This window comes from Myotis davidii, unplaced genomic scaffold, assembly GCF_000327345.1.
Source record: "Myotis davidii unplaced genomic scaffold, ASM32734v1 scaffold198, whole genome shotgun sequence".
Taxonomy (NCBI): Eukaryota; Metazoa; Chordata; class Mammalia; order Chiroptera; family Vespertilionidae; genus Myotis; species Myotis davidii.
The window spans coordinates 1,582,829-1,598,668 of NW_006291485.1; the positions used below are offsets into that span (position 1 = coordinate 1,582,829).

The 15,840-nt window shown below is 55.1% G+C and overlaps 1 protein-coding gene across 1 annotated transcript in view; it reads right to left on the bottom strand.

Moving 5' to 3' along the window:
• Positions 1-8,556: 8,556 nt before the first annotated feature.
• The window catches only part of EFNA2 (ephrin-A2), a 13,753-nt gene continuing 6,469 nt past the window's right edge, over positions 8,557-15,840 (bottom strand). Inside the window, exons 3-4 of the mRNA XM_015564658.1 lie at positions 10,406-10,601; positions 8,557-9,950 (exon numbers count right to left, since the gene is read on the bottom strand). Of these exons, the coding sequence (XP_015420144.1) occupies positions 9,829-9,950; positions 10,406-10,601 (318 nt within the window). The 3' untranslated portion in view covers positions 8,557-9,828. The remainder of the gene's footprint in view (positions 9,951-10,405; positions 10,602-15,840) is intronic.

The window sequence follows — 15,840 nt, forward strand, 5'->3', positions numbered from 1 at the left end:
CAGAAGCCATGGGAAAATCCACCACCATATGTGAGGGAAGGAAAGGCAGTGAACAGCACCCCTGTCCACCTTTGGATGGGGGTCTGAAGGTACCCTGGGAGGGGCCCCTTTATTCTGGGTCTGGGCCTCAGTTTTCCCAACTATAAAAGGGGTGCTGGTTGCCCTAGCCAGTTTGGCTCAGTGGATAAAGTGTCGGCCTGCGGAAGGGTCCCAGGTTCAATTCTTGTCAAGGGCATGTGCCTGGGTTGCGGGCTCGGTCCCACGTGCAGGAGGCAGCCAATCAATGATTTCCTCTCATCATTGGTGTTTCTATCCCTCCCTTCCTTCCTTCCTTTACAAATAAAATAAAATGGGTGCTGGCCTCTCTTCTTCTGCCCCAACCCCTGTGGGCCACCTCCCCCGACCCTCCAGGGGCCCCAGTTCTACAAATCCACCAGCCAGCCGCATCGCGGTTTCCCCTCCCCAAGCCCTAATCCCCAGATTGTCTGAGGCCGGTTTTACATACATTTAGAGGCTTTTCATAATAGATTTACTGGACCCCAGAAAGGTCCTCACCAGGCGATTAGCTGCTCCTTAGTTGAAAGCTCCCTTCCCAACCCCTTCCCCCCTCCCCACTGGGGCTCTGGTGGAGGGAAGGGGACAGGGAGGACCCCACAGCTGTGCATGCGCCATGGGGGCCTTCCCATGTGCTGGAATGGGGTCTTCCTGGCGTCCAACAAGACAGGGACTGCCAGAACCTCACAAGAAGGATCCACTGCTAACCCCAGCCAGCGAGGAGCCGGGGTGGGCCAGGACTCCAACCTGCTCTGCGCCATGCCCAGTGCCCAGTGCTACCACAGCCCTGAGGAGCAGCACGGTCTTCTCCGTTCAGGTGGGGGGCACTTGACTCGCAGGGGCACCTCGCTAAAAAGCTGCACTTGCTCTTTTTTTGTTGTTGTTAATCTTCACCCAAGGATATTTTTCCATTGATTTTTAGAGAGAGTGAAAGGGAGGGGGACAGACAGAGGGAGAAACACTAATGTGAGGGAGACACATCACTTGGTTGCCTCCTATACACCCCTGGGCCAGGGATTGAGCCTGCAACCAAGGTCTGTGCCCTTGACTGGCATCAAACCTGGGACCCTTCAGTTCTCGGGCTGATGTTCTATCCACTGAGTCAGACTGGCTAGGGCTGGATTTGCTCTTAAACTCAGGGCCATGGGACCCTGGGCCTCACAATTCAGGCTTTGGATCCCAGACCTCACTCTCTGACCCCCTGTACTCCTTCCCACACCCTCACCAGGCTGCAGGGGTGCTGAACAGTCGTGGATAGAATGGGGGGCTGTGGGGAGCTGAGAGCCAATGATACATCTCCACCCCTTACCCCTCATTGCCAGGGCCCCATCCAAGGGACTTAATTCTGCCTGTCGCCAGGATGTGCGTCACATTTATTTACCTGGAATATATATGTATTTTAATTTAAAGACCTGCCAGCCAGCACACTGACTCGTGGGGTGCCCCCCCAACCCCCCCAACCCAGCCTTGCTTGAGGAGGGAGCGCTGGAGAATGAGGCCCGTGCCTCCAGCCTTACCTAGCTGGTGACAAAGAGCACTTGATATGGAGTCCATGTCTAAAACGTACTTCAGTCATTCCTCACACATGAAGGCGGGTGCTGAAACTCAGCCAGGAGCTTCAGGAACCTCTCTGTGCCTCATTTTCCCGCCCAGGCCACAGGGGTCTAGAGCTGAAGCCTGGGCTGTGCTCGATGAATGATGCTAATAATGGCCCCAGGTGGTGCTGGGTCATTAACACACGGCTGGGATATTGCAAACCGTAACAATGGAGCGCCTGGCCGCCTGGCCTGGCCTGGGGAGGCAAGGGACGGAGGGGCTGGCTGGGCATTGCTGAGTGGGTTTGTGGAGGGCCCATGCAGGGGCGCCCGCCAATGTCAAGGTAATAACAGGCTCTAATTTTCACCTTTTAAGAAGGACCCACAAGGACAGTCCAGCAGCCCCACCTGCCTGCTCAGGTGCCCCTGCCAGTCCTTCCAACTCCTCCCAGCCCACTTCAGATGGTTGTTGCCAAGAATAAATATACTGAACCTGAGCGGCTTACTGCATGGCTGAGGAGGGAGGGCCAACTTGTCCCCACCCACCCCCAGCGTAGGGGCAGCTCAGGCACCCACCTCAGGGTCCCAGCTGTGGGGCCTGGGGCTGACCTGCCCATCTTCCAGCCTCAGCTTTCTCATCTGTACAGTGGGTTTCAAGTATTGCTGAAGGGTAAACTGAGGCCCAGAAAGGAAAACGCTTGCCCTGCCTGTGGGACCCCACTGAGAAAGAGGCTGAGCTGGGAACGGAACTTTGCACAGTTGAGGAAATGGGGTCCTGGAGGGGGAAGGTAGCTGGGCCAAAGCCCGCGCCCTTAGTTTGTAAATGGGGAACTGAGGCCCTGTGCACAGAGCTGGGACCTGAAGGGTGAGATGTTCTTTTAAGGAACAGAGAGCAGAGAACAGTCTCTAGGGAGGGGTGGGGGGGAGGCCCAGCCTGGAGGCTGCCGAGGGAGGAACCAACCCAGTGAGTTGTGGGGAGGGCGGGACCTCGCAGCAGAAGCGGGGCTTTGCTTTGAGGGCTCAGAGGAGCTACCACAAGGCTTTGAGCAGGGGGAAAGGCTGGGGGACAGAGACATCCTCAGGGGTCCCTGCCCATCTCAAATTCTTGGTTGGGGTGCCCCTACCCTCAGCCCAGGCTGCCCTGCGCCCCCTCTTGCCCCTGCCAGCCTCAGTAGCCACAAGAGGATTTTGAGCACTTGGAGCCCACAAATGGGTGCCAGGTGAGCAGCCAGTTCCCCAGCCTGCCCCACCCTGAGGCCAGAACAACTGCCTCTCACCTCCTCTTATTCCCTAGGACCCCTCCGTGCTGGGACCACCTCCTGCCTCAGTCTCCCTCTTGTCCAATGGGCAGCTCCTCGGTACAGTCAGAAATGGACCATGAAAATACGCATGGAAGCAGGCACTGGGTGAGGCTTGGAGGTTGAGAGGGGCTCACATAGGCGCCATCAATGACAGCCCCGTACCTTCCTCCACCTCTCTGCCCTCCATCAATGCGCCCTTGGGAGCTGGAGCTCCAGAGGGAGCTGGCAGGAGGGCGGGGAAATGACTTTCCTGGAAGCTTCTTCTGCTCCAGGAGTCAGACGCTGTGGCCGCAGGCCCAGAGAGGTAGTCATGCAGCCAGCAGTGGGAGTCCTGGACTTGAACCTGTGGTAGCTTCTACACCCCCAAACCCATCCATGAGTTGAGCCAGAGCTCCCAAGAGAGGGCAGCCCGGGGTACCCTACACAGCCTGGGGGGCTGAACAATGAATGTTTCCTAAAAGAGGCGGCATACAGACTGGCTCCCTCCACCCAGACCTGCTAGTGGTTGTGGGGAGGCCTGGTCTCACGCCCTGGGGCTGTCTGAGGCCCCACTCAGACTCAACTCCTAATCCCATTGAGGCCTAGACTCACCCTGGATTCACCCCTTGACCTGTGTACCTGACGGGGCCTTAATTTTCCCACCTGCACAGGAAAAAGGGTTTCCTGACCACTCAGTGCCCCCACCATTAGGGCCCAGTGATAATCTCTGGACATCTCAGCCTCCATTTCTGGATCAATAGGTGGGGGTGTCAGGGGCTGTAGGGTAGGAGGTCCTTAGGGGTCTCTCCCTCTCTCTGGCCTCAACCATAGAGCAGGGGGAAAGGCAAAGCCAGCAGGATTCTCCTCCATCATCTCACCACAGTGCAGAGGCACAGAGGGTCCAGTGCCCGCCTGGGTGACAACTCCTGCTGGGGGCAGCCCCAGTCCGCAGGCTCGGCAGCCCTCCACCTGCAATCCACTCCTCCTCCTCGGCCTCCAGTTCTGCCCCAAAGCCTCTTGTGCCCCGCAGCACGACCCCCCCTCCCCCGCCTCCTCTGCTTGGCTTTCCAGGCCTCCCCTCCCTCCCAGCCTCCGAAAGGTGGAGGGAAGACATACCTGAATTGCCCTTCAGTCTGTTCTCTGTGCCTCTGCCGATCCTACCACTTGGATTGCCCAGCATTCCTCGCCCGTGGTCCACGCCCAGCCCTAATGATCATCACCTGTGTGGTTCTAATAATGGCATGGCCAGTCCAGCAGCTGTGAGGAGAGATGGTGTGTGTGTGTGTGCGTGCGTGCGTGTGTGCGTGCGTGTGTGTGTGTGTGTGTGTGTGTAGGAGGGGCTCCTGCCCCCCCACCATGGCCTCTGCCCCATCGGCCACACCAGCCCAGCTGGGGCCACTTAATTTCTGGCTTGTGAGTCATTTCATGGTGATTTATGGCTCCTCAGAGGCCCCAGGCCAAAAACTCACATTTTATTTGTTCATTAATGGCCATCCAACCACCTGCAACCTGGACAAAGGTCACCGACACTGTGGTCTCTTCCCATGGCCCATAAGCCACCCAAATATGGTGTTCAGAGGCCACTGGAGCAGGCCTCACCATCCTCCCCCTGATGCCACAGACTGAGGGAGGGCCCAGCACTGACTGCACACAGTAGGCGCTCAGTAGATGCTTGCTGGGGTTGCTGACACTGACACCAGAAATGCAATTCTCTTTCCTAATCATGCAGATTCCACATAAATATATACAACATTCATGCATTTAAGCATTTAGTGAGCGACTACTGTGTACCAGACATGCTCTAGGAACTGGGGACATGGCAGTGACAAAGACAGACAAAATCCTTGCCCTCAGGGACTGCCTGGCTAAAGGAGGCGACCATAAGAAACTGAGGTAAATAAAGAAAATATGGGGCATGCCTGAGGGCTGATGAATAAATGCCAGAGAAGGAAACCATGGAGGAGGCAAGAGGGCCTGAGGAGGGGCATGTGAGGAAAGCCGAAAGGAGGTGAGGGGTCCAGGCAGGGGCACCGGGGGAGCAAAGGCCGGGAGTTGGGAGGTGGGAGCCCCCCAGAGAGTAGGAAGATGTTGGGAGGAACAGGTGGGAGGCCTGGAGCTGCTGGGACTGTGGCCTTTCCTCCGAGTTGGGGGAGGGGGGATGGGGGCCTCCAGTTCTGTGGCTGTGGTCAAGGGGCCTGTTCCCACCCCTAAAAGCCAGTCCTGGTCACAGTACCTACCTTCCTTCCTGGTCACAGTAGGGGGATCCAAGCACAGGGCCCAGGGGTGTAGACAGGACACTGGGGGCCCAGAGAAGGAGCTGGAGAAGGGGCTGTGGGGCCCCTGTCCTGTGATGGAGAGGCTGTCCCGCCCCCACACTAACACGGCCATGAACTGAGGGGGCCCAGGAGGGAGGTATGGCTCCACAAAACAGCCGGAAGGGCAGGACGAGCTCAGAGTCCCCGCCCCGCCTCCTGGATTCCCTGCCCAAGATGGGGCACCGGGAGGGAAGTAACTTCCCTCTGGAACCTCTAGTGTGGACGAGCTCCGCACAGAGACCACATACGATAGCCCCAAACCGATGGTCACCTGGGCCTTCAAGGCCTCGTGTGGCTGGGCCCCAGCTCTGCACAGCGCAGCCTGGGCAGTGAGCAGCCACTCTGCACACTGACGGTGGCCCCTGAGGCCATGATCAGTGGCCACTGAGGGACGGGAGTGGTTTTAGAGAAACCTGGGCTCCAAATGTGTCTGGCGTCTGGGGTTGTGCAACACATGTGTATGTATGCATGTCTGCGCGTGTGGCAAATGACAAGTCTGAGGGGGGACTGTGGCCAGGCACTGGGTCCCAGTGATGCCCCAACAGACCCGGTCTCTACCCTCAGGGAGCTCCCAGCCGGTGGGGGAGATGGACAAGAATCAGAGATTTGACAGCCAGGAGTGTGGGGTGAGTGGCCACTTGGCCAGGGAGGTCAAGAGGTGACATCTGACCTGATCTGAAGGAGCTGAGAGGCGGGCAGTGATGTACCAGGCAGGGAACACAGCAAGTGCCAAGGCCCTGAGCCAGGAACACAGCTATTTCTGTATTTAGCCTCCAAGGAAATTTTTTCTGCTAAAACTGTCTCAAAAATAATAAGTGGTTGTCATATTGCAATTTATAAATGTGTAATATTGCCCTGGCCAGTGTGCACAGTGGTTAGAGCATCGGCCCACACACCATAGGGTTGCAGGTTCGAACCTCAGGGTGTGTTTTGGAGACAACCAATTGATATCTCTCTCTCACATCGATGTTTCTCTCTCTCTCTTTCTTCTCTCTCTCTACTCCCTCACTCCCGCCTTCCCTCCCACTCTCTCTAAAAAAAATAAATCAATGGAAAAAAGATCCTCAGGTGAGGATTAACACACACAATAAAAACTAATCATTTAAAAATCCTTGGAATCGCTAAAAGCTGGAAACAACCTAAAAGCCTTCAGCAAATGAACAGGTAAACAAAAGTGGCCCATCAGCAGCTGGAATACTCCTCAGCCACGAAAAGGAGCCAAGCGCCGACACTCACCACAGCATGGATGGACCTCGAGCACGTGATGCCAGTGAGGGAAGTCAGACATAAAGGCCACACGGTGTGGGATTCCATTCATGTGACATGCTCGGGACAGGCACATCCAGAGACAGAAAGTGGCTTCATGGCTGTCAGTGGCTGAGGGTGACTGCTGACGGGGACAGGTTTCTTTTAGGGGTGATGGAAGGTTCTGGAATTACATAGGGGTACTCGTTTCACAACCCTGTGAATATACTAAAAGTTATGCAGTTGTACATTAAATGAATGGATGGTGTGACATGTAAATTATATCTAACTAGGGGCCCAGTGCACAAATTCATGCACCTTGAAAGGAACTGTGGGCTGTGAGGCTGCGGTGGGCACAGGGGTGGGTCTTGGCCCATCCTCCGCACTCCTGCCCGGCCCCTCCCGCCACAGCCCCCTGGCCCCCTCTTTGCCGGCAGCCCTGCTCCCACTGCCACAGCTCCCACAGACTGACATCGCTGATAGCGCTGGCCCCACTCGCACCCACTGACAGCAGAGCGATTGGGGCCCGCACCATCGGCGGGTGAGAGCGGTGGCTGCTGCCCTGATTGCTCCTCAGAGGCAGGGGAAGGTGGAGAAGCCCTCAGCGGCGATTGGGGCTGGCAGCCACTGCTCACATCTCCTGATGGCACCAAGCGATTGGGGACAGCACCGGGGGTGCCTGGGGCGGGACCACAGCACACAGGAGCAAAGAACTATCAGTAACCAACAGAGGCTCACCCCGATGATAGCGACCAGCACCCCACCTTGGTCTGGCACCCCCACTTACCTGCTCCACCATCCCACTGCAGCCGATGCCCGCCATGTTCTGTACGCAACCCCTGGTGGTCAGCGCACGTCATAGCAACTGATTGTTCTGCCATTCAGTCTATTTGCATATTAGGGTTTTATATAGAGAGATTGTTTTTTAATATCAAAATCAAAATCAACTGCTAAGATTCAGCCCCATGATTCCTGCATTTAATTCTCTCCCTCTAGGTCCCTCTGACTCTGTGGCTGGGTTGGGGCCTCGAGGTCCTCACTGTGTGGTGGGGGACCCTAGGTTCCCCCTCATGGTACTCGGCACACTCCATCCGCTGCCACTGTGCAGGGGCAGGCGGGGAACACACAGGGGTCTTTGTGCTGTTCGTTGGCCTCATTAAGAGGCAGCCCCTGTCACCGAGCTCAGCACGGCCAAATTCATTAGCTGAGAGCCTTCCCTCTCGGCAAACTGTACCCAAGACACTGCAGTCCCAGGAACAGCACCAGGGCATGAGCAGCCTCAGAGACCACACACTCTCAGCCCTGCTGGGTAGCCCCCAGCCATGTGCCTCCGTCCAGGCCTAGGGTGGGGAGAAGGCCCCTGGGACTCCACAACCCACTGACCATGCCTTTTGCAAAACCAGAAAGAGATTTAGAGAAGCCAAACTCCCCTGCCCTGGCCTGGGGCAGTTAGTGAAACTAAGTCACACACCAGCAGAGCTTGGTAATGGAGATGTCACAGAATTTGGTTTCTTTTTGTGTGTTTTTTGTTAATCCTCACCTGAGGATATTTTTCCGTTGATAGTTAGAGAGTGGAAGGCAGAGGGAGAGGCAGAGAAAGAAGAGAAACATCAATGTGAGAGAGACACATCAATTGATTGCCTCCCGCACGTGGCCTGACCGGGAATGGAGCCTGCAACCGAGGTACGAGCCCTTGACTGGAATCAAACCTGGGAACCTTTAATCCTCGGGCTGATGCTCTATCCACTGAGCCAAAATGGCCAGGGGTAGAATTTGGTTTCTAAGAAACCCATCATGTGCTCCAAGGGACACTTAATAAGCCCCTGCTGCATACTCAGACCCCGCCTGTCCTCCCTCCATCCTCTCAGGGATCCCTGGGGGATAGGGGGCTTGTTCCCATTTCTCAAAAGGAGGAAACCAAGGCCCATGGGTGGCAAGGAAGGATATAATGCCCCATAAAATGCTTATTCTAGGGCCCGGCCTAGAAGATGCACAGAACAAAAGAACCAATCATGATCCTCCCCAGATGTTCTTCCAGGACGCCCCTTCCTAGCAAGGACCTGACTCCCAAATTACTAGCTCAGAGCACTCCTCTGAGGGTCACAGGCCTAACACAGATGCACACGCTAGAGGTTTATGCTTATTTTATTATTAAAAAATACAGAATCCAAAGTTGATTGTGACGGGAGGGGGAGGCCCTGTCGCCAGCTCCAGGCGAGGCAACACCACCACCCAGGCCAACCCCTACAAAAGGCCCCCCCAGCTGGCACGCCTGGTGGTCTCCCAGCAGCTGTGCACCATATATATTTATATATAATATATATAAAACACAGACCAGGAAAGGTGGGTAGAAATATGAAATCTGTATAAATGTGCTGTTTGCTTCATTAAAGTGTCTTTGGGAGGGGGTTTCTTTTTGGCAGGTCCACCCCCCATCTTGTAGTGTCCTGTTTTCTTTTTTCTTATAAACATTATTAGTCACGGAGGAGAGGAAGAGGGCTCTGACAGACGAACAAGCTTATTGCAAAGTGTGGCTTCTACTCTAAAAAGTCCACCCACCCTCCCACCAAAATAAAAGATCCCCCTGAAGATGTGAGAAAAAAGGAAACTGTCCAGTTCGTCCTCAGGAATACAGTAAAAATAAACCACAGTATATACTTCCTGGCTCTATTTACAGAAATGTAAGGTCTTCTTGGGCTCAGGGGTGATGGTGAGAGGCTGTGGAACACAGTGGGGAGCTGTAATTCGGAGTGGCCGGAACTCCGGGGCCTCTGGTGAAACAGCATGGGTTTTCACTCTGGGCGACAATCCCCAGGCATGAGGAGAGTGGGGCTGAGGGGACGAGAATCTGAGGTGGGTTCAGGGTCCTGGGCCAGAATCCAGGGGTCTCACCCTTACCCTTCTGCCTCATACTGGCCTGTCCTGGGGCATCTGGGGGGTCTGCAGTGGTCTCTAGCCAGGACCCAACAAATGGAGCAACCAGACTAGGGGTTACCCATCCCCATCCCCCAGGGGGCCAAGGACCACCACCACCACCCCCACAAACTAATGTGTTTCCTTTCAAAGTCACTGGCGACAGCATGGAATAAATTAAATTAAAAATTCAAGCCTTTCTGATCCAACCATGAAAAATAAACAAACAAACAAAAAAAACCAACATCGCTGATAGTTTCTCAGATTCTCCAGTACCCCTGAGGAGATGGTCTGGCCAGGGGCTGTACTGACACCCTGCCCCTCAGGCATCAGGGGCTGTTGGCTGTCCCCCGTCACTGGGGCTGGTTCTGGAGCAGGCAGAAACCCCCTGTAGGTGGGGGCAGCACCAGTTGAGGGAGAGCCAGGCGTCTCTATTTGGTCTTGGATTCGGTCGTCCAGGTGGGGCCGGCATCATATGGGCCAGAACTAGGAGCCCAGAAGGGTCCAGAGTACCGGGACAGTGCTGAGGAAGAGCTGACAGCTGCCCAGGCTACTGCACGAATTATTGCTGGTGAAGATGGGCTCAGGGGCCTCATACAGGGTCTCGTCTGGGGCACAAGGAGACAGAACAGTCAGCAGCAGCCCAGACCCCACCCTAAGTGGCCACCCCTCCATCTGCTCCCTGGGGCTTATCCAGACTTGATCAGTGAATGTCTCAACCCTGGCACTCGGGTGAGGGCTGCAGGAGTCCCCTTGTCTCTGGGTGTGGCTATGGTGTTTCAAGAGCTCAGAACACAGGCCCTTTGGTCCATCTCAGGAAACTTCCCTGATGCCCACACCCGGGGGTGATGGCCTCAGTGAGGTGCTTAGCAATGGGCTTCAACCTTCCCTCTTGAAGGTCTGAAATGTCCTGATTTGCAGATGGGGAAACTGGGGCTCAAGGGCGAGCCTGCCCTTGCTGAGGTTGTGGGACTTCGTAGGCTGCGCTGTGATCATCCCCTGACTCTACTGACCACTCGGTGGATTCTCAATGAGGACCCTGCCCGACTCCCTGAGTACTTACTGGTTGGCCGCACATAAACCTTTAGCCGAAGGCAGGGCCGGTCAACAGCATTGGGTGGTGTGGCAGCTAGAAGAAATGGGTTGTGAGTTAGTGGGGCAGAGGGGTCTGGGTGGCCAAGACCTCCTAGCACTGTAACCCCTTTCCCCAGGCTGGTACCCTTTCCTTGACCCCAGGTGGGGATCCACCCATAAAACTCCTAATCATACATCAAAGCCCCAGATACAGTGCCCCCCTTATTTCCCACCTGGGCCCCCCTTATTTCTCCTGCACATGTCCCCTGACCCTCTCTTTGCTGAACTCTAGCCTCAAAACTGGAGGTGTCTGTGTCTAGCTCCATCATGTACAGAGCCAGGTTCAAAGGTGATAGATAAAAATGTTTGTTTTCAATTGACCACCCAAAACTCAGTATAACCAAATGATTAACATGGGAGCAAATCCCTGCTCTCTGGGTTACTGTTGACAAATCACCCCCATCTGGGCTTCAGCGGGCACACAGGAGATACTGTGAAAATGATTATTCCCACCTGGGAGACAACAGAAGCCAGTTACCATGGAAGGGGAGCTGCTTCCACTTCTCCTGGAGCCCACACTACGGAGGTAATATGCACATGGAAATACATGGGGTCTCACACCTAAGTCACCATTATTGATCCTGCTTCCTGGCCAACATGACATGGGCCCTGGAGGGGGGAAGGGATGGTGCCACGGCTCAGCCACGAATCAGAAGGGAGGGGGCTGGCAGGGAGCACACATGTAAATAGCTGTGGGCACCCAGAGCTATAGCCAGGCTTGTCCCCACCTGTCCTCTCAGACTGTCCTCTTGTCTTCAGCTGCCACCTTTGCCCCAACCCCCAGAAGTCCCTTACTCTGGGTGATGAAGATAAAGAGCAGATAATAAAAATAACATCTGTCACAGAGACAGGACAAATAATTACAATGATCGTCTTTATGAAACTCCTATCTCAGAAAGAAAATGTAATTTTTCTTATATTACAGGGCTGAATTTAAACACTTTCTTCCCCCTGCCTCCACCCCTTTCTTCCCTGAATTAAAAAGAAGTCCAAACAGAGCAGAAAAGGAGGAGAGGGGGCCTTGTGAAGTTTAATTTGACACAACAGGAGCCGGAATATTGAGGAGCTGGGTCCCTTCCCTGCAGCAGGGGTTGGATGGTGTGGCAGGGGTAGGGCCAGGGGGATTCCTGCCCCAAACAGGATGTACTGGGCAGAACAAGGGCTCTGCTCTCTCCCCTGGCTTTGACCAAACTCCACTCTCCCACTAGACTCAGTGTGCCTCAGTTTACCCCCTCAGTGCTTTGTGGGGTGGGCAGCGTTGGTCTCAGTGTGGGACAGACTGATGGTTGGGTCATCGGCTCCCCCAGAACAGAGGTCCAGTGCTGATCCCGAGGCTGAGGTTATATATATATATATATGTTCTCCGCCGCACTCTGAGCCTCGGTTTCCCAATCTGCAAAATGGGGACTCTGACAGTGGGCCTCCAGGGCTTGCTGGGAGGATAACGAGCCCACCCAAGAGGCTGACCCCCACCCCGGGACAGAGGCCAGCGCGGGACAAGGAGCGGGGCCGAACAAACCAACACAGTCTACAAATATTTGAAAAATAATCAAATATATGAGGAGACTTTATAATCAATATCTAGTTTCAGTAGGTTACAGTTTTAAGAAGATGAAAGAAGTTTTGTGGATCATTGTTAGGACATGTAATATGTTCACCCCTTCTCCTTCCTCCAGTTCCTTTTTTTCCCCTAATAAATAACCTGAATAAGCTATGGCTCACATTGTCCGACATTAATACAGTGGCTCAATCCAGGCCCAGGCTTACAAAATAAATGTGTCCCATGTTATAAGTGTATTTAAAGGAAGCAGTGCTTAGCTTTGCACAGTCATCCAAGAAAACCAGCACGGGGTTGGAGGCGGTCTTAGGAGACCGCTAGGCGGAAGCTGAGGAAGGTTCGAGGGTGCGAGCCCACGATCCCCGGTCTGGCGCCCACCCCCCACCCTGCAAGTCCCTGGCCCAGCAGACCGGTCAGCTGGCAGGCGCCTGAGCCCGTGGCCTCAACGTGGTTGGAGCTGAGGGTGAGGGACCGCATTCAGGGCAACATGCAAACGAGCAAGTGCCAAGTGATTCGGAAGCAGCTACACCCCCCACACACCCACACACCCACACACACACACACACACACACACCATCCCCACCCTCAGGCCCAACATCTGGGCCCCTCTTGGCAAACAGGCTCCACACAAGCTGCTCCCCCACCAGGAAGTCCTCCAGAAACGTTATTACGGCTTGACTTCGACACCCCCTCCTCCAGATAACCCCCCATCCTGCCCATCAGATGCAGCTTCCTTGGCTCTCCTCCTGCAGATCCGCCGGCCAGGAAGGCGCAAGGTGGCGTGGGGACACAGGCCCGGAGTTCTGGCCTCCCCTGGGCAAGCTCTGCCTCAGTGTCCCCGCAGGTGGTGGGGCGGAGTGAAGAGCACCTCAGGCACTCCCTCGGCCTAGCTCAGTGTCCTGGCTTCAGTCCCAGCCCTACCCCATCCATCCCGTGTGACCCCAGACCGGAGCCTCAGGATCAGGCAGCTGCCCCCCCAGCTCCTGGTCACTACACCGGTTCCCCGACCATGACATCTCCGCCTCCCAGCCCGGACTCCCGGCCTTGCCAGGGAGGTTCCTTTAGACTGGCCGCTGAAGGCCCTCTTGACCCAGCCTTGTCTTGGGAGGATGGAGGTCGGTGAGCCAGAGACGGGCAGCTCCCCTTCCATCACCACCTTGGGTTACAGCACCAGAAGCTCTTAGATCATCCAGACATGGTCCCCAGGGTCTCTGTCATGTAAACGCAGAAGGAGACAACAGGGGGCCTCCCAAGAGGGGCTTATTAGCACATAAAAAGCCTAAGCACCGTGCTTGGAGTGTAGGCTCCCCCAGGCAGCCGTCTTCTTCCTCCCTGTATAGGCAAGGAAAAAGGGTGGGCAGCAGGGAGGGTGCAAGCTGCTGGGATTCCACGCCACTCTCTGTGCTCTTCCTGCGAGCAGCCCCAGCCCGTGGGAGGGAGCTCTATGTGACCCCCATGCCAGGAGCACTAATTGGCACAGCTGGCACCTGAGGGGGTAACAGAATTATCAGATGGTAGGGGCTGGCCCTCTGAGATGTTGCACCAGGCAGGGCAGGACCCCCCAGAAGTGGGAATGAGGCAGGCAGAAGACCCTGCTCACTTGTGCCTCAGCTTCCCCATCCATCACTACAGCAGTGATTTCAAGTCTGTCACTAAGATCCAGGCTGCCAGAATTTCAGTTCTGGGAACAGGAAGGAGCAGATTCTCGCCAGCCTCTTCCCCATTCTATTGGGTTTGTCCAGGGATCGGGAGCTCATTCCACCTCCAGAGAGGTGGGAAGGCTTTTGTAGAATAAATGTGTCTGGCAGCTAGCCTCAGGAAGGGGGATCAGGCTGGGTGGGACCAGGGTCAGGCTGAGACAGGGTCAGCCTTGAACTCTGCCCGTCCCGCAGGCTGCCCCAAGGCTATCCAGGCCTGGTCTGTCCTTCAGCCCCTTGGGCTTGATTGATGCAGAAGCTGCTCCAGGCTTTTTGAAGAGTCATTTTCACTCCTTCCTGGCCCCACTGAAAGCCCCATTGATCAGCCAATCGATGGCAGCGGCAGACAGCCAAGCACCCACTTGGGGACTGGCTAGTACCTATGCAGGGCCCTGTAGGGGAGTAAGGAGGGGGTGCCAGGCTGGAAGGGCTGCCATCCTGGCCCCCAACACCTCTGGGCCTCAGTTCCCCTTCCTGTCCCTGGCACAATGCCCGGGGATGCACACATAGCCTGAAAGAGAGCCTGGCTTTCTTGAGACCAGAGTGGACTTGGGAAAGTGGGGCCACAGCGTGACCCTTTCTCCACCTCTGCCTGTGTCCCCCGTTACGTTTGACCCCCTCCCTCCCACTGCACCAGATGCTACCATCATTCTCTCTTCACCTTCTGAAAAGCATTAGACACCAAGGCTGCTTTCTTTGCTGGCTCAGAAGCCAGACATCTGTACCCCACCAGGTCAGTCCGTCTCCTTGTCTCCCCAAACCCGGGGCTCTTTTCTGAATGACAGTCGGACTCTGTGACCCAGTGGCTCAAAACTCTCTCCACTGCTCAGAATCAAACTGCCCTCCCAGGCCCACGAGGCCCGTGTGGCCCTGACACACTCCCCCTTATCACCCTCTGCCTGCCTTCCAGCCACACCAGCCTCTTGGCTGTTCCCGTTCCCGCCCTAGGCTGTTGCACACACTCGTCCCTCTGCCTGGAATGGTTTCCCCTGCCTCCCCAACCTCATCATGTATCTCATTACGATATCATCATAGTTTTACCTCTACATAGTCCACTGTCTGCCCTCCTGGACAAGGAGGGTAGCCTCTTTTTCCACTCCTTCCTGGTGACCCACACAGACCTTATACATATTTGGTGTTTAATACATATTTGTTGAGCAAACAAAGGCCAAGGATTCAAGGTGTTAGAGTCTTGGAGAGCAAAAAGTGGCCCCCACATGGGGAAAAGAGGCGAGTCCCAGGAGAAGCCCCACCCCCAGCCCCCTTAAATGGGCCATTTTCCCCCTTCCTGGATTTAAAATAGTGACAGCTGTGCCCTCACTGGTTTGGCTCTATAGAGCTATGGCCCTTGGACTAAAGGATGGTGGGTTTGATTCTGGTCAAGGGCACATACCTCAGTTGCAGGCTCCTTCTCTGGCACCGGTTGGGGCATGGTTGGGGCAAGTGTAGGAGGCAACCAATTGATTTGAATCACATCAATGCTTCTCTCTAATTCTCCCCCTCCGGTCCATGCTCTCTAAAAATCAATGGGAGCCGAAACCGATTTGGCTCAGTGGATAGAGCGTCGGCCTGCGGACCAAAAGGTCCCGGGTGCGATTCCGGTCAAGGGCATATACCTGGGTTGCGGGCACATCCCCAGTAGGAGATGTGCAGGAGGCAGCTGATCGATGTTTCTCTCTCATCGATGTTTCTAACTATCTATCTCTCTCCCTTCCTCTCTGTAAAAAATCAATAAAATATATATAAAAAAAATAAAAAAATAAAAATCAATGGGAAAAAATATCCTCAGGTAAGGATTCACACACACACACACACACACACACAATTCCCAGTTCCAAGTTGGGTAGCAAGCCGAGGGCAGGCGCCTCACCCCTATTTGTGTGTTAGAGAGCCCCAGCCCCAAAATTGAGCCTGGGACCCGGGTCCTGGTGCATGCAATACAAAGCCTTCATTTCCTCCACTGGGGCCTTGGCTTGATACGAAAATACTCTGTGGTTGCAGCAGATAGAGAAGAAATTCTCACCAAGGAGTTAGTGGCTGAGTTGGGATCTTTCCTAGGTAGAGGGCTCCCCAGGCTTCAGACCTCCTGCTCCCACTCCCACCCCCGCC